General features: G+C 44.6%; 1 protein-coding gene across 1 annotated transcript in view; it reads right to left on the bottom strand.

The window, feature by feature from the left end:
* Positions 1-24,471, bottom strand: part of dync2h1 (dynein cytoplasmic 2 heavy chain 1) — a gene marked incomplete at its 5' end in the record, with an annotated part of 163,522 nt that overhangs the window by 124,587 nt on the left and 14,464 nt on the right. Inside the window, 21 exons of the mRNA XM_080007116.1 lie at positions 150-332; positions 830-1,035; positions 4,853-5,003; positions 5,099-5,212; positions 5,304-5,416; positions 6,130-6,247; positions 6,798-6,930; positions 7,757-7,911; positions 8,154-8,222; positions 8,850-9,008; positions 11,705-11,875; positions 12,224-12,338; positions 13,236-13,391; positions 13,887-14,092; positions 14,892-15,041; positions 15,248-15,375; positions 15,778-15,893; positions 16,353-16,480; positions 17,844-18,068; positions 18,899-19,042; positions 19,389-19,487. Coding sequence (XP_079863242.1) covers positions 150-332; positions 830-1,035; positions 4,853-5,003; positions 5,099-5,212; positions 5,304-5,416; positions 6,130-6,247; positions 6,798-6,930; positions 7,757-7,911; positions 8,154-8,222; positions 8,850-9,008; positions 11,705-11,875; positions 12,224-12,338; positions 13,236-13,391; positions 13,887-14,092; positions 14,892-15,041; positions 15,248-15,375; positions 15,778-15,893; positions 16,353-16,480; positions 17,844-18,068; positions 18,899-19,042; positions 19,389-19,487 — 3,039 coding nt within the window. The remainder of the gene's footprint in view (positions 1-149; positions 333-829; positions 1,036-4,852; positions 5,004-5,098; positions 5,213-5,303; positions 5,417-6,129; positions 6,248-6,797; positions 6,931-7,756; positions 7,912-8,153; positions 8,223-8,849; positions 9,009-11,704; positions 11,876-12,223; positions 12,339-13,235; positions 13,392-13,886; positions 14,093-14,891; positions 15,042-15,247; positions 15,376-15,777; positions 15,894-16,352; positions 16,481-17,843; positions 18,069-18,898; positions 19,043-19,388; positions 19,488-24,471) is intronic.

Below are 24,471 nucleotides of genomic sequence, written 5' to 3'. Positions count from 1 at the left end.
TGGGTGCATTAAAGTAAAATAAATGAAATACATACGGTAGGTACACTTGAAAATGATAAAAGACTCAATCTACAGACTTACTAAATACCATAAATCCATATTTAATTAATATTTACTTATGTTCTAATATCTAATTAGTAAGTGACTACCTCGTCGCAGTTGAACACCAGCACCTGGCGCCCAAACAGCCCCCCTAGGGCCTTGACCGACTCGGTCTTCCCGGTGCCGGCCGGCCCGTACGGGTTCCCTCCCAGACCCATCTGCATGGCCTGGGTCAGGGTCAGGTAGCACTTATCAGTCAGGGGGGTGTGCACCAGCTTGGCCACGTTGCCCTGAAACACCCGGGGGTGGGTGGGGGGTGAGAGTAAAAGAAAATCCAGTGAGATTGAGAAGGAGTTTGGCAGAGGAACTCCAGCAGTGAGACTTAGTACTATGACAATCTTTATGGCAGCAGTGCCCCCAAGTGGTGAGACAAGGGACATTCATCAATTTAAATATATCTTATTTGTGAAAATATGAAGATATAATATAGAAACAATAACAATAAACCAAAAAAATAAACAAAAGCAATAAGCCTAAAATAGACAATAAAATATTGGCAAATATACAATTAGCCTGATTATAAACAATGAATTTAAACCTAAAACCTTACAAAAAATACACAATAAACTAGGAAAATAAATCTAAAAATAAACAACTCAGCAAATAAACAATAAATCTAATCAAACAAAATAAAAACAAACACAAAAAAGTAACAATAAGATAATCAAAAAAACAGAAAACTTAACCTAAAGAATTTAATAAATGAAGAGTTAAAATAGTTACTCACCTGGTACTCGTAGGTGTAGTGGAAGTGTGCGTCCACCATGTGGATGTGGCAGCTCCTGTCGGCCCCGAGGTAGAAGCGGAGCTGCCTCCTCCAGGCCCAGGCGTCCACGCCGCACACCCCGCCCTCCATCAGCTGCTTCACCACGCTGATGTTGTGAATGATGTCCAGGATCAAGGCCTTGAGCTTCAGCTGCAGAACTCCGGTCTCTATGCATGCAGGAACAACTTTTAATTATACTCCCCTAACAAGCATACAGTAAGTGTTACAGAAGCCCATGGAGGCGCACAATCTACACTGTACATGTTTAATCAGCACAATGTTTTCACATTTGAGGGTTTTGTAATTCTATGTAAAAGGAACAGGGAAAGCTCATGTGATGTTGAGCATTTGTAATATTTCGGAATCAGAATTTTCATATACAGATTCACCAGTGCACTAACATACGAGTTTTCCGAGTTACAAGCCGTCGTTCCGTCGATTTTTTTGAATTGATTTGCGAGCAAAAATGTGAGTTACGAGGAGCGAGCTTCAGGTGCACCGCTGCTGGTGGGCGTGGCGAGCGAATGCAGGCGGCATCCTGTGTCTCACTCCTTCACGCGGTTACCTGAGCGTGGAAGCATCTCTTTTGTGTTTTGTGCTCGCGTTTTGTGCTATTTTGTGTTTTGCCCAAAAAAAATGTCCTAACCATGGGTCCTAAGAAAGTGCTGAGAAGAAGAAGTGGATGATGTCGATTGAAATAAAGCATGAAATCATAGAAAAGCATGAGCGAGGCATGCGTGTGATGGAATTGGCGATTTTTTGTAAGTTAAGCGAAAGTGAAGTGAAGTGAAAATAAATAAATAAATTGTGGCAATCAAGTTCAGCAATAAAGTGTAGCAACAAACGAAAGCGGCCGAAAAAGCACGAAACAAAACAAATTCCTCCAACCTCCTCCGCCTAGCTCCTCCACGCCCGCCAGCATCTTCCGTTAGTCCAAGTCGTCTGATCTCCAAGGTAAATACACTTTATAAAACCAGTTTATTTCTTTACGTTCTCTTTATTATTTTTTATCATGTTTTATACAATATATGTTATTTATAAATACATTTTTCTTATTTAAAAACACGTAACAAAAAAATTTTGGGGTGTTTTTTTGGGGGCTGGAACGGATTAATGGCATTTCAATTAATTTCAATGGGGAAAATTGATTTGCTTTACGAGCAGATTGAATTACGAGCTCTGTCACGGAACGAATTAAACTCGTAAGTCAATGTACCCTCCACTTCCGCCTCGTCTTCCACCTAGCCTGTAGTCTCTCTCTCTCTCTCTCTCTCTCTCTCTCTCTCTCTCCTCCGGGAAGCTGCTGCACAGGGCACGTTATGCAGAACTGGACCTGCACACAGCCAGCGGGAAGGCTTTTTACAAAGAGTGTGTGGTTGTTTTAAATAGGAAGGGACTGGAGGGGCGGCAGGACACTGTCTGGAGGGGACGGCTCCAGATGGGGGGACAGGAGGAGCCGTGTTGGAGGAGTTTTTACAAAGCTCCCTCCAAGAAAAGGACGGGGGACCTCCAATGGAGGGTCCTACATGGAGCCATAGCTGTCAACAGCTTTGTTTCTGTTTTTAATCCCACGGTCGCAAATGAATGTCCATTCTGCAAACTGCCAGAGTCCGTGTTTCACTGTTTTGCAGAGTGCGACAGACTTTTAGAGCTTTTTAGTCTTTTAAAGGAAAGTTTTAAGCTCTTTAAGGAAGAGTGGTCCAGAAACTGTTTTATTTTTGGGGCTAGATACTACAGGGCCAACGCAGAGAAATGGCGACTGCTTAATTTTCTAGTAGGGGAAGCGAAGATGGCCATCTACCTCACGAGGAGGAACAAACTGAGGGGGAAAGGAGAGTGTTTTAGGAAGAGTGTTTGTAGCGTTGGTCAGGGCCAGAGTCTTGATTGATTTTAACTTTCACAGACTGATGAAGAGTCTGGACGTCTTCATCAAGCTGTGGTGTTTTAACGACGCCATCTGTTCCCTGGTGGAGGACGACCTGCGCTTCCAGTCTGTTTTTAACGTGTAGGACTCTGTTAGTGAACCAAGTGTGTTTGTTGTATTGTCTGTAACTGTGAACTAGAGAAAATGTTAAAATAAAGATGCTTTAAAAATCAAAAAAAAATCTCTCTCTCTCTCTCTCTGCTCTCTCTCTATCTCTCTCTCTCTCTCTCTCTCTCTCTCTCTCATCTCTCTCTCTCTCTCTCTCTCTCTCTCTCTCTCCTCTCATCTCTCTCTCTCTCTCTCTCTCTCTCTCTCTCTCTCTCTCTCTCTCTCTCTCTCTCTCTCTCCTCTCTCTCTCTCTCTCTCTCTCTCTCTCTCACCTGCGATCCATCTACTCATCGCCAGATCGTTGTTGGAACGACGTCATTAGTCTCGCTCTGCGTTTATTCTTAAGTCACAGTATTTTCGGTGTTGGATTCCCGATACTTATTGTTATGTTTCCCTGTTGTTCCAGTCACCAAATCTCCAGTTCCCTGCGCTGTCTACCTTCCAGCCTGCCCGACCTGCCCCGCCTGCCATCCTTTTACCCCCTTGATCCCTCCACTGAACCCCTGTTCATTTCACCACTGTTCCTGTCTCTGTGTCTGGCGCTTGGGCTCACCAGTCTCAGCCCTAACACCATGATAAAGATTGGTGTGTTGCTGTGCAGACAATTGGCATTAAGAAAAGGTTCATTCTGAAACAAAAATTTCCAAATATTAAAAAAAAAAAATTTAATTGCCAAATATACAGCAGCCATAATAGCCAAAAAGAAGCCAAATATACAAAAAATTGCTAAATCAAAGGAGGGGAAGGGAGCCTTCAACACAGTTGCTGTCGTTGTTAATGGCTGCAATGGCAACTTCTGCCTCAGGATGGTGTTGAGTCACCGTGATACGGAAACATTTCAAAACGACTGTGGCCGCAGACTTTTAAACTCCCACACACTCTCCACAGAAATGACACTTTTTAATACAGGAACAATTTATAGCCGTTTCACATATTCAGGGTTTCGAAACACATGGTGCTTCCTGCCTCCTCTTCCCCATGGTTTCAGTTCGCTTTGAATTTCTCGAAACAAAATTTCTATTCAACCACATCATACAAGCCAAATATTGACAAGCACTGACATACACTTGCTTTTGACAGAGAATTTTCTCACTTGAATGAAGTTCACACTCCCAACACCAAAGAGACAGAGGATATGAATTTCCACAAATCTGTTGGCTAAACGTTTCTTATCAGGTTTTGATTACAGTACAACGATAATTTAGTTATAACATAGTAACAACTCAAACTTATATAGCAATACCTAGAATTATTCTAGCTATCTTCCTTTTTGGACCATTGAGGTTTTGTTTTATGCTAATCGTCCCCGCTACAATGCACCAATCCCCACTTCCAAAAATTCCTCCTGGATGAAAATGTGCTTTCATGGCCGAATAAACACATTCTGAATGTGATTCTTATTCGTTTTATGCCAGAGGAGAGTCCCACAACGGGCACATGGGCAATCACCATCCCAGCCCAGAACCTCCCGCCAGATGAGCTCCATCCATCAGTCTGGATCGCAACTTCAAATCCAGCCGGGTTTTATGCTCCATCCTTCCAGGCCGGGTCATTAGATCGGCCTGCAAGCTATAGCTATTACTTCGGCAGCTGTAGTGGCTATTACTTCAGCGGCTGTAATCAGTGCCGCCACTCAGCCTCGGCCACGTTTCTCCTCGTCTTCAAAAGGAACGATAAACAGCCACAATTGTATATCGATATCCTTTAGGACACCAGATGTCCAATGTTCCAAGACAGTTTGAATCTCAATTTTCAGGGGGTTTCTGTGAGATATGACTGGCTGGTTTCACATGAAACGCAAACGCTGGTGTACATTGAGATCACGACTAGATCTTGTGTCCGTCCGATACGGAATACTAACAGGCTCCGATTGGACTCTGAGACCAGAGGGACATCTCTACTCTCTTGGTTCCATCTCTCACTCTCACTCACACTCACACTCACACACACACCTGTGCTGGCGTGCTCCCCGGGGCTGGGTTCGATGGTGGTGTAGTGCTCCAGCTTGGCGCTGAGCTCCAGCTCCAGCTGCTGCAGGTTCTGCTCCCTCAGAGCTCGCTCCACGTCCTCGGTGAACTGGATCTGCTCCGCCAGGCACAAGATCTAAAGGGATGGAAAAACCCAGACCAGAATGTCACATCATAGAGGTTCTCAGTCACGGAATGACAAATGACAAAGGGCATCTACAGGTGTGTTACCTGCGAGGGATAGCGAGTTGGGTCCACCTCTCCCTTCTTGGTGGCCAACACACACTCGTAGAGGAGGAGCTTCAGAGTGTCCTTCATCTCTGTGGACAGCTCACTCAGCCACCCCTAGTACACACACATTAAAGGTAACCCACAATGTACACAAGCAAACGCAAAGCTGGGCGTCAGAAATGCCGTTATTCTTCTGTGTTTTCACCTCCACGTTGTTGGAGATGCGTATGAGGTTCCTGAGCAGCACCGTCTCCCCCTCCAGAGAACACATGGCCACAATGTGCTCGCACTGCTCGTCAAACGTCACACTGTGTATCCCTAAAACGTGACAATGAAACACATTAGTTTCAAGTTAGCTCACCTGAGGTAGCCCAACGGAGTGCAATATTTGAAAGCAATAGACAGACAGACAGACAGACAGACAGACAGACAGACAGACAGACAGATATTTCACCTCAGACAAAAGCGCATGTGCAGCGCATGAATTTCAATGCAAATAATTGTAAAGAAGAGAAGACTTCTGTTGTCAATATCCAAACCAAATCCTATTGGACAGACTTAAATGGTTTGTAATGAAATTAAAATAGACATCCATGTTCATTTGCTCAATTGTCTCTTCGTGGGCATTTTCTTCTGTCCTACATGAGATGACCGTAACTAGAGATATCAATTGTGATTAGCACAAAATCATATTTAAAGGTACAGTGTGTAGAATTCAGTGGCATGTGGTTCGGTTTGTCCGTTCTGGGCCACTGTAGCAGAAACAAGGCGGTGCAACATGGCGGCCTCCGTGAAGCGTACCCGCGCCCATGTAGATAAAAACAGCTCGTTCTCCGGTACAACAAACTATTACAATTTTCACGGGATACACTAATTAAAACATACTTATGAATATTATATTGCATTTCTGCCAAGTCTGTTCCATAAATTCTACACACTGCACCTTTAAATCTGGCAATACAAAACATCTGAAATGTATAGAACAGAACACAAACAGGAAAACAGCACATGTGGACAGCAAGGTGTCTGACCAGCAAAGAGCTTCTTGAGATGTGATTGGATGACAGCCGGGTTTGTCGCTTGGCCCAAAATCTCCAGCAGATCATCGTCTCCAATGAAGTAGAATCGCGGGAATGCCGAGCGCTTCTCCTGCAATCAAAAGCGCAGAAAGGCTCGTGAATAAAGTACAGGTCACAGCGCTGGCCTGTGACCTGTGACCGGCTGCAGCGTGATGCATTGCAGCCCGACACTTTGTTTGGGCGCCGGCGGTGTGACCGTACCTTAAGAGTGCTGACAGCGCTGCACATGTACTATTATTTTCCCATATTATTATTGTTATTATTAATATTACTACTACAACCACTACTACTACTATAGCCAAATTTCAATGCACTACTCGGCCCGCGGATTTTAAGCTCCAAAAAAAGCCAAAGATCATTAAGACCAAGTCAATCCTAACGCGTGCGCTCTAACTTTTTGGAAGGTTTTGAGCAGCCTTAAGAAATATTCAACTTTTCCCCAAGAAGGTTCCTATGTGGAAAAAACAACAGTACGGCAAAAATAAATCCAGTCGTCATGGAAACACACACAATGTCAATGTATAAGGTGTGTGTGTGTGTGTGTGTGTGTGTGTGTGTGCGTGCGCGCGTGCGTGTGTGTGTGTGCGTGCCCGCATGTGTGCATGTGTGTGTGCATGTACCTCAAGGAACTCGTTGAGGGACTTCTGGCAGCGCTGCAGCTGGTCCAGGATGCTGACCAGGGAGTTCCTGATGCCGGCTCTGGAGCACAGAGACACAACCCTGCTGTCCCTCTGGACGTCAGACATGATGGACCTGGAAACACACACACACACACACACACACACGCATGTATCTGTTCTGCTAAAGAGACCTCTAGTCTTCTCAGTATGAGGGAAAAAAAAATAAATTATACAGGTTTCTGATTGATTTTATTAGACAAACATCTACAAAATTCATTTATATCAAGAATCGAAATCTGCATTCAAAACCCTCCGTTCCTCTGTGGCGCAAGATTGCTGCATCTGATCGAAGCTCTGGAATGCATTTGCGACATTTTTTCACTCTTGCGACAAATTCCGGATTCGACACTACGACTGGAAGCCACCACTTTACTGGAAAAAAAAATGTATTGATAAAAAAAATGAAGTAAATAAATTCTGCCTATAAGATAATAATGATGACTTTGCAAACACTAGTTTTAAACTCTCATTCATGGATCATGGTAAATATCCAGCTGAGCAAACATCCACTGTTGTACTGGAGAAGACCGAGCACCTCCCCGTTTCCTCAGACATATTTTGTGATGCGAGATCTGCTGTAGACACACGCTCTACCACAACCACCAAGGGGCGCTATTCCGAGGTTTCTGATTCAGTGTAAATCCTAAGGCTGAAGGCTTGTTTCTGGAAATTTTTGTATTGCCACAATGAGTGAGATTGCAATTAGCATCTTAATGTATTTCCTGTATCATACAGAGGATTTCAACAAAATTAGATTAAGATATATATTTTTTTTATATATACTGGACTGGCAAGGAGAAGAGGTGGGGAAAATAAATTATTCAGAGCTGTGTGTACAAGCATCTTGGATCCTTAATCCCCAAAGAGACGTATAGTAGTGTTATGTAACAGAGTGGTACCTGAAGTCCTCGTCAACCCTCTTGAAGCGAGCCTGCTCCCGGGGCAGAGCACCTCGGCCGAAGATGGGCTCCAGGTAAACCCAACGCCGCTGGATGGTGTTGAGGCTGAGCAGGTACTCATCCAGGTCTGAGAGACGCACCTCCCACAGGCTCACCTGGAGATACCATCCTGCTGTTAGGTTGTTTCTGTTTATTGGGCCAAGTACATTTTCATATACAGGGAACTTGTCTTGGTAATAGTTGGTGCATTGTAGCGCAAGCAATCAAGTGGCTAGTGAAAGAACACTTAACTATCTGAAAAGAAATTATGAATAATAATCATTTGAGATGATCAAAATATTATCAAATCATCCATAACAACGTTGAGCACTGAAAGCTATTTTGTTTTTGATCTGACCTTGTCCTGGAAGCCGTGGTAGTAGGGGGAGTCCTTGAGGGACTGGAGCAGACAGCGGTTATCTCCAACCTGGATTGAAGGTCCAAGATTAAAGTGTGAAACTCAACAGCAGTAACAGGCGTGTTCAATAAGATGAGATGAGACGAGATAAGGGATACTTACAATTAATCGACTATCGATTAATTGCTTGTTGTTATTGTATCAACAGGAGTCTTTGGGGCGCAGGGTGTTTCGAGAATAAAAATACCCAGCCCGGAAATAGTAGTACGACAGGGGGCAGTCAAAAGAAAAAATGATTCACACTTAGCATTTCCAGTGGCGCTGGAAGTAGTATTAGAAGAAGACGGAGGCTTCCAGAAGAACGACAATATACTAATCATACTTATTTCACTTAATGAAATGCAAAATAATTTATATCTTTTATTTAATGTGATTTTCTGGATTTTCTTTTTGATACTCTGTCTCTCACTGTTATAATAACCCTACCAAAAATTACCACTAAAACTATAGACCGTTCATTTCTTTGTTAGTGGGCAAACTTAAAAAAATTTGTGAGGGATCAAATTATTATTTCCCCCACTGTAGATAAATCATAAACGGAATCATTCATTATTTATCATTATAAAAATGTAATTATACTATGTATTTTTATATAATATATATTCTAGTTGGGTGGCTTCTGCTCTGTGTGTGCACCTGGTTGACAATGTCCTTCCAGTCCTTGATGAGTGTGAGGGTGTGTGTGCTGCTGTCGATGTACTCTGTGAGGGTGAAGGCGGCCGCTGCCCCCCACAGGTCCAGCTCCCTCAGGGCCTCGCGGATCGACACCTCTGCCTGAGCACGGCTGTTGAGGTCCTGCAGACAGACAGACAGACAGACAGACAGACAGACAGACAGACAGACAGACAGACAGACAGACAGACAGACAGACACACACAATTTCACTTTGAAAAGTAAAGCAAGAAAACAATCTTAGGGGTCATAGATGGCTAAAGGGCCAGTCTGCATTAACACGTGGACCCACATTTGGGCCGCGGGCCGCCAGATGTAAAAACAATCAGATAGCTTAATTTTTTTGTTTATATTATTTTTTTAATTCATTCATTCATTGAAATAAGAAATCAAAATCATAACACTTAATTTAATGAAGGACCCTCTGGAAGTTTATGATGATTAAAATATTTAAATTAAAATAAAGCCAGAAAACAATCATCCAGGTTATTTAACAGTAGATGATTCAAGGGCAAGTCTGTCTTTAATACGTGGACCCACATTTGGCTCGCGGGCCGCCAGTTGAGCACACCTGCTATAGAGTATGACAAAAAACGTCCCCATGTTTTAATAGGATACTCTTATGTGTGTGATATAAATATGATACATACATAGACCATATGAAGTGAATAGCATTGATCATCTCGTTTCAATGGCACCTGTCAAGGGGTGAGATATATTAGGCAGCAAGTGAACAGTCAGATCTTAAAGTTGATGTGTTGGAAGCAGGAAAAATGGACAAGTATAAGGATCTGAGCCACTTTGACAAGGGCCACATTGTGATGATGACTGGGTCAGAGCATCTCCAAAATGGCAGGTCTTGGTGGGTGTTCCTGGTATGCAGTGGTTAGTATCGACCAAATGTGGCCCAAGGAAGGACAACCCGTGAACTGGTGACAGGGTCATGGGCGCCAAAGTCTCATTGATGCACCTGTGGAGTGAAGTCTAGCCCATCTGGTCCGATCCCACAGAAGAGCTACTGTTGCACAAATTGCTGAAAAAGTTAATGCTGCTAAGATAGAAAGGTGTCAGAACACACAGTGCATCACATTGAAAAAGGGTGATGAGAGTGAATACAGATCTGTTGTGGGCAACTTTGTCACCTGGAGTGAGCTGAACCATCTGCAGCTCAATGTGACTAAGACAAAGGAGCTCATAGTGGATCTGAGGAGGGCAAAAACACCCGTGACCCCTGTTTCCATCCAGGGGGTCCCTCTGGACACTGTGGAGGAGTACAAGTACCTGGGGGTGTACTTCAATAACAAGTTGGACTGGACCAAAAACACCGAGGCAGTCTACAAAAAGGGCCAAAGCCGACTCTATTTCCTACGGAGGCTGAGGTGCTATCTGCCGAACGATGCTGAGGATGTTCTATGAGTCTGTTGTGGCCAGTACGATCTTCTTCGCTGTCACATGCTGGGGCAGTGGGCTGAGGGTCGCAGACAACAACAGACTAAACAAACTAATCAGGAGGGCCGGTGATGTAGTAGGAGAGTAGCTGGACACCCTGACGACTGTGGCAGAGAGGAGGATGCTGTCCAGGCTTCAGTCCATCATGGACAATGTCTCACACCCTCTCTACGACACACTGGCCCAGCAGAGGAGCACCTTCAGCAGAAGACTCCTCTTACCCAGATGCACCACAGTGCACCACAAGAAATCATTCCGGCCTGTGGTCATCAATCTCTACAACGCCTCCCTCCGAGTCAGACACCCCCTCTCTGTAACCTGACCTCAAAACACGGACTTCCACTTCTGCACCTTCTTCTTTTTGCACATTTTTAACTGTACATTTTATATTCTATATAGATATGTTTATAACATATAGATATGTTTATATATATATTTATATATAAATATGTTTCTTAATAATTATTATATGTTGTATGTAAATATGTTGTATGTAAATATGTTGTATGTAGATTTGGAGCTGTAACAAAAGTAATTTCCCCCTGGGATTATTAAAGTATTTCTGATTCTGATTCTGACAGCTTGCTGCGTATCGGGCTGTGTAGCCGCAGACCGGTCAGAGTGCCCATGCTGACCCCTGTCCACTGCGGAAAGCACCTACAATGGGCACGTGAGCGTCAGAACTTGACCATGGAGCAATGGAATAAGGTGTCCTGGTCTGATGAATCATGTTTTCTTTTACATCGTGTGGATGGCCGGGTGCGTGTGCATCGTTTATCTGGGGAACAGATGGCACCAGGATGCACTATGGGAAGAAGGCAAGCTGACGGAGGCAGTGTGATGCTCTGGGAAATGTACTGCTAGGAAACCTTGGGTCCTGGCATTCATGTGGATGTTACTTAGACACGTACCACCTACCTAAATATTGTTGCAGACCAAGTACACCCCTTAATGGCAACGGTATTCCCTGATGACAGTGGTCTCTTTCAGCAGGGTAATGCGCCCTTGCCACACTGCAAAAAAATGTTCAGGAATGGTTTGGGGAACATGACAAAATAGTTCAAGGTGTTGACTTGGCTTCCAAATTCCCCCAGATCTCAATCTAAATTGAGCATCTATGGGAGCTCCTGGAACAACAAGCCTGATCCATGGGTGCTCCACCTCGCAACTTACAGGACTTAAAGGATCTGCTGCTAAGGTCTTGGTGCCAAATACCACAGGACACCTTCAGAGGTCTTGTGAAATCCATTCCTCGACAGATCAGAGCTGTTTTGGCGGCATGAGGGGGAACTACACAATATTAGACAGGTGGTTTTAATGTTGTGGCAGATCAGTGTACAGTATATACGGATCCAGATATATAAATTAACCTTGAGCTCCAGGGCTTTGTCCACAATGGTGCCGGCCACACTGAGCAGGTCGTTGAAGGTGAGCCCCTCGAGCGTAGTTCCCCTGGGAAGGCCCAGCAGCCGGAACATGTCCAGCCAGTGGTCCTGGGACAGGTGCTCTCCCCGCACGTACTTCAGGACCGGAATCAGGTTCTAGACAAGCGTAGAGGGGCGTTGGACGGAGGAGGAGGTTAATTTGATGTATTACAGAGAGTACATAATAATCAGAAAGTTATTTCTGAATAACTGACTGCTAATGATTACGATTCACATTCAGCCATCATGCTGAGGCTAATGCTAACACTAGCTAGTGATGCCATCTTGTGACGCTACATGGAAACTACAATGGAAGACTTGAAGAGATGAATGCAGATATTCCCAATTTCACATTAATAAATGTTTTTAGTTTCCCTGTCCACTTCTGTTGCTGTAAAACCTGAATTTCCCCTCAGGGATTAATTAAGTGTTATCTTAACTTCATCTGATCTATGCACAGCAGACCTTGTATTTGTCCACCTCCCTCTGCAGTTTGACCGACATGGTGGTGGGCTCCTCCAGCTTCCTCAGTTTGTCCTGCCATGCAAAGAGGAACTCCTCAAACACGTAGGTTTTACTCCTATAGAGAAAGAATAATATACACAACATACCTAAATAAAATTGCAATAACGATAGGGTTCTTAAGTAAAAGCAGAAAGATAGACAGATATTAACATACATTAAAATTGGCAATATGCAACAAACTTAAAAAATGGCTGTGGTGTGATTCAAGCAGCCACACCTGTCTTGGGTCTTGGTAGTTGGGCCCGGGCTCAGGGTGGCTGTACGCCTGTTGCTCTTGAGAGTAATCAACGAGCAACAGGTACAGTATAACCCCCATCCCCACACACACACGGGAGTGGAGCCTCTGTCATGACATGCTTTCCATCTGCTCCAGGCTTGTTCCACATTGCCCACTCTCTACAATAAAATCGGTGTGTTTTTTTTAACCCCATTGCCTGTGTCTCTGTGTCAGAGGGCCTTGAAAATGCCACTTGGACGGCATGTGGCAGGCGGCTCTGCAACAACGGCAATCAACAATAAATGTAAAAATGAAAAACAAACATAGAAAAAATGGCAATATACCGACAAAAAAGAAACAAGAAATATCATACTAAAACGCCCTGTTCAACCTGTGAGCCGTGGTGGTGGCGGTAGTGGTGTGCGAGGGTATGTGCACCCCGAAATCACTGGTAAAAGGTAAAGATTTTAATGATTTTTTTATTTTACTTTATAATAAACATTTTTAAAACTAATTCCATTTAATTTTTATTTGAAACATTAAAACTGCATCGCCACTGTGATAAACCAATAGACAGGAAATGATGGAACATGCTCATTCGCTAAGTGGTGCTCCTGTGATCCTTATGTAAACGTGCTTCTTTCTCATTTTCAAAATAAACATTTTGAGGTTTTCCCAAATGGGTTGTGAGTGTTTTTTTAAGATCATATGACATTATTAAAAACTGCTTTCTACCTGAAAGTGATCCAGTCCTCCTGGGCCTTGTCAGCGAAGCCCTGCTGCCACTCCTCGTACAGAGACCACATCCCACTGCAGCGCTCCATGTCCCGGACTGTCTCCTCCGCCAGGGACAGGTCTGGAACCTCCAGGTCAAAGTGCAGGCAGTCCTCTCTGGAAGAGGGGGGGTTGAGAAAGAGAGAGAATTATTGTCCACATGTCTTGAACTCATTACATGTTCCCTTTAGTGTAAGTGGCCTAATTTGATATTAATCTTATTTTCTCAACTAATCTCTAGCCATGTCAGATGTAAAGTATGCGAACTGGTAAAATGCTAAGTGTGAATCAGTCACATTCAATATGAATTATGACAAATGCCAAGACCTTTTTTGCTTTGGTCTTTAATTTAGTCCTCAGTCATTATTTTGAATTTGTGAGTCAAAGATTCACTCAATCCCCTGTTCTTTTGGAGTGAATCGTTCAAACGTCTCGCGTCACTATAAGTAGGCCATAATAATAAGTACAGTTCTATGGGGGTTGTGACATTTTTAGCATTTAACAGGATAATGGTATAGTGCTGAGGGATTATTTAATTGTAAAAAGTGTGCCGTGTAAGAAAAAGGCTTGAGAAACATTTTGAAAATCCCCGATGTGTAATGTCATCCGTACAGCAACTTGTTGCGGACCAGCTCCAGCTCGTGGAACTCCTGCTGCTTGTCCCGGATGGTCTGCAAGCAGGCCAGCAGGGCGGCCTGGTCCCCCATCTCGAGCACCTCGTCCTTCGGCTTCAGCTGGTCCCAGCGTGCCCTGAACCTCTCCAGGTCCCCACGGTACGCCTGGATGCGGCCCGCTGCGTTGCTCCGCATCACCTCCACCTGTAGGAGGAGTTAGGGGGGTTGGAAGAAAGAATTTTACGGGGCGGATCCCTATTGTATTTATCCACATTTTTCTCCTTGGCATTTTTCAGGCTAAAAGGGTCTGGCGCACAGCAACTTGAGAATGCTGTTGTGCCTTGATTAGTTTATGGAGTGGGGCGCTTTGTGACATCATTATCCGATTTGATATATATGTCCAGGTTTGGTCTCTGGGGGACAGTCGCACCTGACGAGGTGCACGGCATAGGGCTGCACGATCAATCATATTTTCATCACAATATGAGCATCCAATCTGTTTTTTTTTTCTTTATCTGTCAGAGAGCGATGCCATCCGCTATCGGTAAACTAGTGGACTCCTTATCCAGAAGCGACACATTCTCCAGCTGAATGCGCTCCAAAAGAAGGAAGTGATGGTGCGTTCAAGGGACTCGGAAAACTCAGAAGTAATGCTGCATTCAAGGGAACCGGATAAGTGTAATTCGAGTTTTCCCACGGACAATTTTTTTTTATTTCAAGACATATTTTTGTTGAGTTTAGAAATAATTGTGTCTTTTCATGTTCCAGATGCCAAAGAGAAGCCGAACATAAAAGACAATAAAAAAAGTGGGCAGATTCAGCATTGAGTGGGCAGAACGTCCACCCTGCGTTCCATGTGAACTCAGAAATTTGTAACTGGTGTCGGTAGGAAGTGATGCTGCATTTCATGGGAACTCTGAAAACTGTAATTCATAACTGAAATGACTAATCCAGAGAGACAGAGAGAGAGAGAGAGAGAGAGAGAGAGAGAGATGTATTCCACCTGTTCTTTGATCATCAGCTGATGGCTCTCCACCATCAGCTCCAGTTTGTCCCACTTGGCTCTCAGGGAGGACAGGGAGTCCATGCCGCCCCCAGCCACCGCACGCAGCAACCGGTTCTTCTCCTCCGCACACTGGAAATGAGGGAGGATCTGCGCACACACACACACACACACACACACACACACACACACACACACACACACACACACACACACACACACACACACACACACACACATTGATGCTTATACTGTATACATACAGACATAAACATGTAAAAAGAATAAAATAATAGAGAGGGAGACAAACAGAGAAAGACAGATAGATAGACAGACAGAGAGAGAGATACAGACACCTCAGGTTTTTGAGCTTGGATCTGACTGTGTCGGGCGTTGGCCTCTCCGATCTCCTCTCTGCTCTCTGGACGAGTGGACAAGGCCTCCATCCCTCCAGAGACGAAGCTCTCTATGGTGGATGTGTGGCCTGGAGGGTGAGAGAGAGGAGAAGGTGAGGAGAGAAAAGAAGGATGGCTCTAAAAAGGTTCATTTTATTTTCTTCTTTTCTCTGTTGATTTTTCCCATGACCTTATTTTTAAGTTTTATGTCTGTATTTGTAAATACACACACACACACACACACATATATATAAACACACACACACACACACACACACACACACACACACACACACACACACACACACACACACACACACACACACACACACACACACACACACACACACACACACACACACACACACACACAAATTGATTTGTGAGATTTGTTTATAAGCCCAAAATTGTCTGAAAATGCTAATAAAATATAAATCATCAAAAGTAATAATAATAACAATAATAAATTGAAATAGATGGTTTGTGTTTACCTTGTATGGACTTTCTGAGAGACAGCAGCAGGGTGTCGAACAAACCCTGGATCAGGTCATCGATCATGGCCTTGACCGGCTCACAGTTCACTGTGATGCAGTCCACTTTCTCTTGGCTGAGGGAGGAGGGAAACGAGGGGGGAGGAAGGGACGGAGGGCAAATGCCTCACACATTGATTAAACCTGCAGCTTTTAGCCTCCTCACCTGTGTTGAAATACATCAGCATCACATCATGACATGTCAGTGAGTTAAGTGACATTCCGGCTAATAAAATTGAATCAGGAGACTCCCGATAACGTGTAGGATTGCTAGATACTGATAGCTATTCTCCAATCCAGCTATAGATATCTGGCCATTCTCCTCCTGCTATTAGAGTAGCGAGGTGTAAAATAGGTGTTATGAGTTTCCGTTCATGCAACTTCAAAGGAGGGCAAAAAAGCTTCTGTGGTAAATTAAAGTTATTTCCATTTTTATTCATTGCCACACTGAATCCAGTAAACTCCGGCTTTGAGATCTGATCTTTTTTCACCATGGCGTACATTTTAACTGTAATTAAGTTTATTGATGCTGGTACCTGGGCAGGCGTTCAGCCCCCTTCCCTCGCGCTTTCAGAGCCTTGAAATTCCTCTCCCAGTCCTGCACCGAGTCCAGGTGTTTCTCCACCAACCTCTCAATGTCCACCTGACCCAGCACCACCCACTCCTGCAACACACACACACACACACACACACACACACACACACACACACACACACACACACACACACACACACACACACACACACACACACACACACACACACACACACACACACACACACACACACATACATACATACATACATACATACATACATAGAAAAACTTATTTTTAGACCAGGAGTTTTACTTAATTTCGAACTTGAGTTCCTACTATGCTTTCAGCTGTCTCCAGACAGCTCCACTGAATAAAGTGAAGGCCCCTTTAAACCAACCAAGTCTCAACTTGGTTGTAACGGGGACCTTAATCTAAAGAGTGCGATAGCTCCTAGTCAGTGTAAACAGCACGTACTGGTAATCATTTTCCGCAATGATAGTCAGTTCTCCAACAGTGACGGCGAGAATGACAGCAGTGCTGAATCCGATATCGGCGTTATCCCAGACTTGGAGAACATTTCGAACAGCGGAATTATCCAGAATATGACTATGAAACTGAATGTTTTCAAGAACCACCGGAGGAGACCGACGATACCCCTGATGTTGTAACGGAAAAAGTTTCTACAAGAAGCGATTTCGCGATTTGGGCTAATTGGCATATGCACATTTTTATATTCAATTACACACCAAGGTTAATATACAGAAACTAATATTATTGACAGACTGTACATTTTGTATTGTTGTCTGTCCTTTTAAACTTCTAAATAATGCCACTTTTTTAAAACATGTATATTCTTACTGTTAAATAAAAATCTTAAAAAAAAAGAAAAAGATTTTGTGTGTCGCTTATTGCCACATTCAGCAAGGTGTCAAGTGGCCATGTGGCAAGTAGCCATGTGGCTTTGTTGGTCCTCGAACCATTTGCATTCTGGTAGCTCGCTGAATGTGTCCAAGTGTTGGGGAAACTTTGAGGGTGAATAGTTAATAGAAGTCATAGCTTCAAAAATATTAGTTTCGCACAAGTGACACCTTGTTTTGCGAGTTGATGTGAAAAAAAAAAAAACAAAGGGTACCAAATGTACCTAAAATCCGTGGTGGACCACATTTTATACATTTAGTTTCTATATGTTTTGATAGGTTTTATGACAATTTTGTGATATATTTTGAGAAAAAAATGAACATAAAACAAATGTCAAATAATAAAATAATAAGCTAATAGTATTAGCATATAGAGTTAACAGAGTGCTTTGATGGGAATCACTTCATATCCAACTTCTAAAAGCCATAAGGAGTTGATATTATCTAAAAACATATATTCAAATGTATTGTTTATTATTGCGACTTCACTTAAAAGTGAAAACACAAAGACAGTCTGCTTTGCTTTATTCACCATAAAGGTTAATTGCTTATCATTTGCATGATTTAGCACCTTGAACTTGTCCTGAACGGCCAGCAGGCGGCTGAACAGGTCCTCGGCCTTGCTGAAGATGGTGAGGAAGCCCGAGGCGTTGCGGTCGATCATGATGCCGAAGATGTGCTCCTCCCCAGGAGCACTGAGCCCCTTGAACTGGTTGGGGATGGAGATGAACCTCTTCATCTCCCGGTAGTAGCGGGCCCGTACCTCCTCGAAAGGAGGGCGGAACTGCAAGCGGCCCTGCCTACCAAGACATGAGCCATCACAACAGCTTTAATACACAACAGCCTGATCCGATTCTGATTCAGATTCTGACACTGCAGTAATCGAGGAATAAAAACAACACAAACATATCTAGGATCACACATAATTATCAAATATCGTAATACTGTTTGACAATTACCCCATATGGATAATACCTCAATACCAAATACCTAGATTTGGATAATTTGACAATGTTTTGGGACGACTTTTGGTGCTTTCATTGGATATTTTAGTATTCATTGGTAATGTGGATATTCTGACCGAGCAGATAGGGTATTTCAGTATCAGTATTTAATTGTATTTGATTTGAACAGCTAGAACAGTCTGGTGGCACTAGAGGGCACACAAAGGTATATAGATAGGGAGGCAAGTGACGATCAATTAGGCACCTGTGAGGGAACAAGGTTTTTACTGTAAGAGAACAGGACAAACACTGGGTGGATACAAGACAAAACACAGGATGAACACAGAACAAATACAAGTAGTTCATAGAGTAATAGCAGAAAGTAGTTATCGTGTGGGCATAGTCTTGGGATTTACATTGTAGAGTGATTCAACCATTAAGCCGACCAGCTTGGATGTTCTGCGTACAGTCTAATATGAACAGCAGTGGTGCAGCAGTGGCTCTTTGATTAATTCTAATGTGACAGACTTTGATTTTGACAAATAGACACTACAATATACATAATACGATATAACGATAATCAAAATCCTGGATGATATCTGGAGTATTCTGGAGAAAGGGGGGGTTGAAAGTTAACAAAGGAGTAGAATAACTTCTAGACAATGCAGAGGAACAGGTACACTGACTTGAAGGTGAGGTCGATGTGGATTTCAGGTAGGTTCTTGTTAAGGGCTTCCAGTCCGGTCTGGTACTGGTGTTCCAGAGCCTTGTAGAGCTGGTGATTCCAGTGCTGCCGCCACGCCCGCATGTCGTCCGCCCGGAAACCCTGGTGGAGTATGACGAGTGCAAAAAATACTTAAAACGTGTTTCGACCAGTGGATTCCCCTACTGGGCTCTGTGGACCCCCAAGACATCCTCAAAGGAATTGCGGCGGATGCACAGCAAAAACTGTTGTAAAATATATTTTGTGAAAAAAACATAAATAAATAAAAATAGAGCTAAAAACCTGAACTGAAATCATGTATTATTCATTACAAACACAAAGCATAACAATTACAGGTTGGGCAAACAGATTTTAAGCACATTCTTTACTTGCAGTAAATTAAAAAGGTACTATTGGAAGTGTTTCTTTTCTCTCTACTCTTTCGGATTTCCAACTCTATTTTGGGTACCTGGACCTCCAGTGTGGCGAAGCCAGTGCGGAGCTCCTGCAGGCCGTCCTTCCACTTCTGCTGGTGCCTCAGAAGATCCACGTTCATCAGGGTCACCATCTGTCACCAGCACATCAAGATCAACTACATATTGTAATTTTAAATAATATTCCTGGTGCTGTCTACCTTAAATCAAGGGGCATTCGGCATCTTCTGCAAAACTGTGTTTATTATATTATTGTAACATTTTGTTTTCCGCCCTGGTACACATGGTCTCTCCCAAAGCTTTTCTTTTAAACATATACAGTGGCTTCAGAAAGTAGGAGGCACAAGGTGCAAAACCGCCCCAGGGGTCTTTCCACCTGTGGCGAAGCTGGGGATCCGGTGGGCAGACCCAAAACCCGCTGCTCCCTCCATGCTGGCGAGGGCGTATTTTACGAAGGCTGGGGATCGGCCTCCCTCCCGGGTCCCCTTCCAGTGCTTGAGGATTTTTCCAGAGAGGTGAGGTCGTCTTGGGGCGCTCCACCATCATAGCGTTTAACCAGTGGTTTGACCATTGACACAGAGCCTGAGTTGGGCCACCTGGCTATGCCCCCGGAAGAATCGGGAGCTGCCCACTTGTTCCCCTCCTCCCTGAAAATGGGTCCAGAGGCTCAATTTGTGGGCGAATCCGCCCTGGTGCCATCGCTACCAAAACCCAGAGCATGCCTCTCCGCTTGTGTGAGCGTATGGAGCGCATGCACAGTTTCTCCCTGGGAAGAGAGGACAATTCGAAAGGGCTATGCACTGCAGTTCACCCTTCGTTCACCGTCATGTGCTGGAGTCACACAGACTGAGGTCTTGGACTCAACATCCTTCATCCTGTAACAGGAAATTCAGTTCTTGCTGGAGAAAGCCACCATTCACCCGGTAGTGGACGGGGAGAGAAACTGCTGCTTTTTCAGCAGATATTTCCTCATTCCAAAAAAAGAGACCAATTCTGGATGTGAGAATTTTAAACACAATGTTTAAACACACAATTTTACACGCTGTCACCTGTTCAAATCGATCCGACAGAGAGATTGGTTTACGTCAGTGGATTTGAAAGATGCTTACTTTAGCACACCAACTGTGGAAAGGCACAGGAAATATCTGAGTTTCGCCTTTCAGGACAGAGTGTACAAGTTTTGCATTCTCCCGTTCCGTCTCTCTCTTGCCCCCAAAATAATCACTATTGGTGTGGAGCCAGCTATTGCGCCTCTGCGCCTACAGGGAATAAATGGTCTGTCATATCTGGACGATCTCCATTTAATAGCTGAGTCGAGGGAATTGGCATAATCGCACCAGGGGGCACTGCTCTGGTGAATGGGGAAAAAAAATACGCGCTCTTGTTCCAGCCCAGCGCACTGGGTACTTGGATCTCGATCTGGACTCAAGGTCAATGCATGTACGTCTGACTCCGACAAGTACGTTGGCTGTGGTCACTGCAGCTTGCACGCTGTCCCTTTGCAAGGTTGCCAGGGCACGTCGGGTTGTGGTCCTGTTGGGATTGATGGCGGCTGCCTCAGCCACAGTCCCACTTGGTCTGTTCAAGATGAGACCTCTGCAACACTGGTTTATAAAACATCATGCGTCCATACAGGGACCTCTCCCAGGTACTGACCATTACACAGGAGTGTAGAGACGCCTGGAAGTTTTGGCTAACCCCGGTAACCACATGAAAGGGGTCCGGCTGGGTCCAGTGACACTGTGTGCAGTGATAAAAAATGATGCATCCCTGTACGGCTGGGGCGCTGTTTGCCAGGGCCAGATGGTCAGTGTGCGGGGCCCACCTTGTTAGTTTTTTACGAGACATGGCTCATTGTCCTCTATGGTACTCCATTCGGAATGACTGACGACCCGCCATTGGGCCACGATGCTCTGGCTCACCGCTGGCGTCAGGCATATTGTATAAATTCCCACACCTTCCACTGTTGCAGCAGGTGCAGGACAAGGTGTGGGAGGACAGGGGGAACTGGTTCTGGTGGCACCTCGGTGGCCAACACACTTGGTTTGTGGACCTGAGGTCCCTCATCGTGGGTACGCTGTGGCTACTCCCATTTCAGTCGGACCGGAAATCTTCCATCATGCTCCCCACAAGTGGAAACTAGTTGCCAGGCCCATGAGCGAGACTGAAGATTAAATTAATAAATGGTTTACCCATTTCCTCCACCCAGGTGGTGGAAATAATTCAGAGCACTCGAGCCTTGTCAACAAGTGTGCTATGGTGTGTGGCGCATGGAGATGACCCATTACGTTAGAATATTGGGCTCATACTCTGTTTCCTCCAAGGCCTGCATGTAAAAGGCTTGGCACCGTCCACCCTCAAGGTCTACCTGGCTGCTATATTGGCCTGTCATAATGGTGTGGATGGCAAGCCACCGGGCAGTAACATTTTGGCATTAAGGTTCATGCAGGGCACTCGCCACTGATGCCTGAGTACAGTTGCTGACTCTGAAATGGGATCTGGTTTTGGTGTAGAATGCCTTAACGAGACCCCCATTCTGACCTCTCCAGGAGATGGGATTAAACCGTTGTTGTTAAAGTCAGCACTTCTTCTGGCATTTGTCTCAGCAAAACAGGTGGGACCTGGCCCAGCTGTCTGTCCACTAGTCCAGCTTGGTGTTCTACATAGACAAACGGAGGGTTACGTTGAAACCCAATCTGGTTTTTCAGACCAAGAACATAAAAGTGGGATTCAAATTGACCACAATTGATCTTAGTTTTCTCCTCCTTCCTTTGAGTCAGAGGAGGACGAGGGGCTGAATACTTTTGGTCTATGTGGAATGCATGTGCGCCGTATGACAGCCCGACCAGCTTTTTTTCTGTTATGGATCTCAGACAATTGAAAAACCCCTATCCCAAGACAGGTCTCTCTCACTGGATAGGGGAAGCGATCACATTGGCCTACTCCTCTGTAAGGTAGGAACCACCAGAGTGTCTTAAAGCACATTCTACTAGGTGTGTGGCTACCTCGTGGGTGCGGCTTAGATGGGTTCAGCCAAGGTGGTCTGTGGTGCTGCTTCTTCGACTACCCCACACACGTTCACCAGATTCTTCAGTCTCGACATGATGGCGTCAGCACTGGTGCAGGCTGTTTCGACAGCTGCCAGGTGTTAGCCTGCTTATGGATTTACACTATGTGGTTGAGAGTAGTTACGGTCAGGTGATACAAGCTCAGCTGTATGCGGAATCCCCACCCATTCCACAAGCTGGGGGGGTGGTAATATAATTAACCACTGCACCCTATGAATGGGTTCTTATTTGCTTGAATTTGGGTTTGAGGTCACATCTGTCAGTTGGTCCATGGAATGAACTACCCAGACCCCGAGTTCTATGTATTGGTCTTTTGGGGCTTGCATAAAACAGAACGGTTCTGACCGCACGGGCAGTGGGGGTGGTGGGTATACAATATGGTCTCCATATAACAGGTTATAACCAGGGTTGGGCTACAACCCTGGTTTTACAAATGAAGCATAAGAGTTCTTACTGTTAATCTCACTGACTAGCTAGCTCAAGAACTGAATAATATGTCAGAGGAAGTATGAAAGGCAGTGACCCAGTATATATACTGGGGGGGCGGGCCTCATGAAGGGTGCCCGAGTGCCCCAATAACAGCCTGTCAAGGCCAAGTTGAGACTTGGTTGGTTTAAAGGGACCTTCAGCTTTATTATGTGGAGCTATCTGGGCATAGTAAGATCTCTAATTCTTCATTTGTAAAACCCTGATTGTAGCACAACCCAAACGTTTTCAGACCCTTAATTCAGTACTTTGTAGAAGCCCCTTTGGAAGCAATTACAGCTTAGTCTTCATGAGTAAGTCTCTACAAACTTTGCACACCTGGATTTGGGAAATTTATGACTATTCTTCCTGGCAGATTCTCTTAAACTCTGTCAGATTGGATGGGAAACATCTGTGAACTGCCGTTTACAGGTCTCTCCACAGATGTTCTATGGAGTTTAAGTCTGGGCTTTTGCTGGGCCACTCAAGGATAGTCAGAGACTTGTCAATAAAAGCCACTCCAGCTTTGTCTTGGCTGTATGCTTCAGGTCATTGGCGTGCTGAAATGCAAACCATCACCCCAGTCTGAGGTTGTGTGCGCTCTGGAGCAGGTTTTTTCAAGGACCTCTCTGCATTTGGGTGCATTTATCCTCCCCTCAATTCTGACCAGCCTCCCTGTCCCTGCCGCTGAGAAGCACACCAATAGCATGATGTTGCCACCACCATGCTTCACCGTAGGGATAGTATTGTATTGGGCAGGTGATGAGCAGTTCCTGTTGTTCGCCAGACATAGTGGTTGGAGTTCTGCCCAAAGAGTTACCTTTTTGTCTCATCAAACTAGAGAATCTTTTTCCTCATGCTCTCAGAGCCCAAGCTCCACTCCAGGCGGGCTGTCATTTGCCTTTTACTCCAGAATGGCTTCCATTTCGCCACTCTACCATAAAGGCCTGATTGATGGAATGCTGCTAAGATTGTCTTCCTTCCAGCAGGTTCTCCCATCTCTGCAGAGGACTTCCGAAGTTCTCTTAAACCCCTTTCCAACATGGTATCGGTAACATTGGTGGATAAAAAATATTCGGCAAAGACAGTAGGTAGTCATTCCTACATAGCCTCCTTTATGGAAAAGTTCTGTTTGGAGCCTGTTGCCACATAGATGACTGTTATGGACACAGTATGTAATGGTCCCGCGAGAGGTGTCTAATATCACGAGAGTAGGCAACAAAATGGTTTTTTTAGACCAGCACATCGCTCCCCGTCTCCCTGCCCCTCCCGCATGGACTCTTTCCCTCTGCTGACAGAGTCCCCGCCCCTGCACGCAATAATCCTAATGCAATGTTAATAATTCAGTGTGATCATTTTCAACCTGTCCTACACTCTCTGCCTCCGGAGAATGAACGCTCTCCCTCTCACTGTCCGCTCGCTTGCTCCAGCTCCGCTCTGCACTGTGGTGCAACAAGCAGGCAAGCGAAGCGCTTGTGTCCGATGCCACCACACAGTCACACTGCACCTAGAACTGTAAAAGACACGTCTAGTGGCATTTTTTAAGAATAAAAGGAATACAAATTAAGGAATATAAAGCTGTCTT

This window comes from Zeus faber, assembly GCF_960531495.2.
Source record: "Zeus faber genome assembly, chromosome: 9".
NCBI classification, from domain to species: domain Eukaryota; kingdom Metazoa; phylum Chordata; class Actinopteri; order Zeiformes; family Zeidae; genus Zeus; species Zeus faber.
Note: the sequence above shows the minus strand (reverse complement) of the source record. Positions and strands in the feature narration are given on the sequence as shown.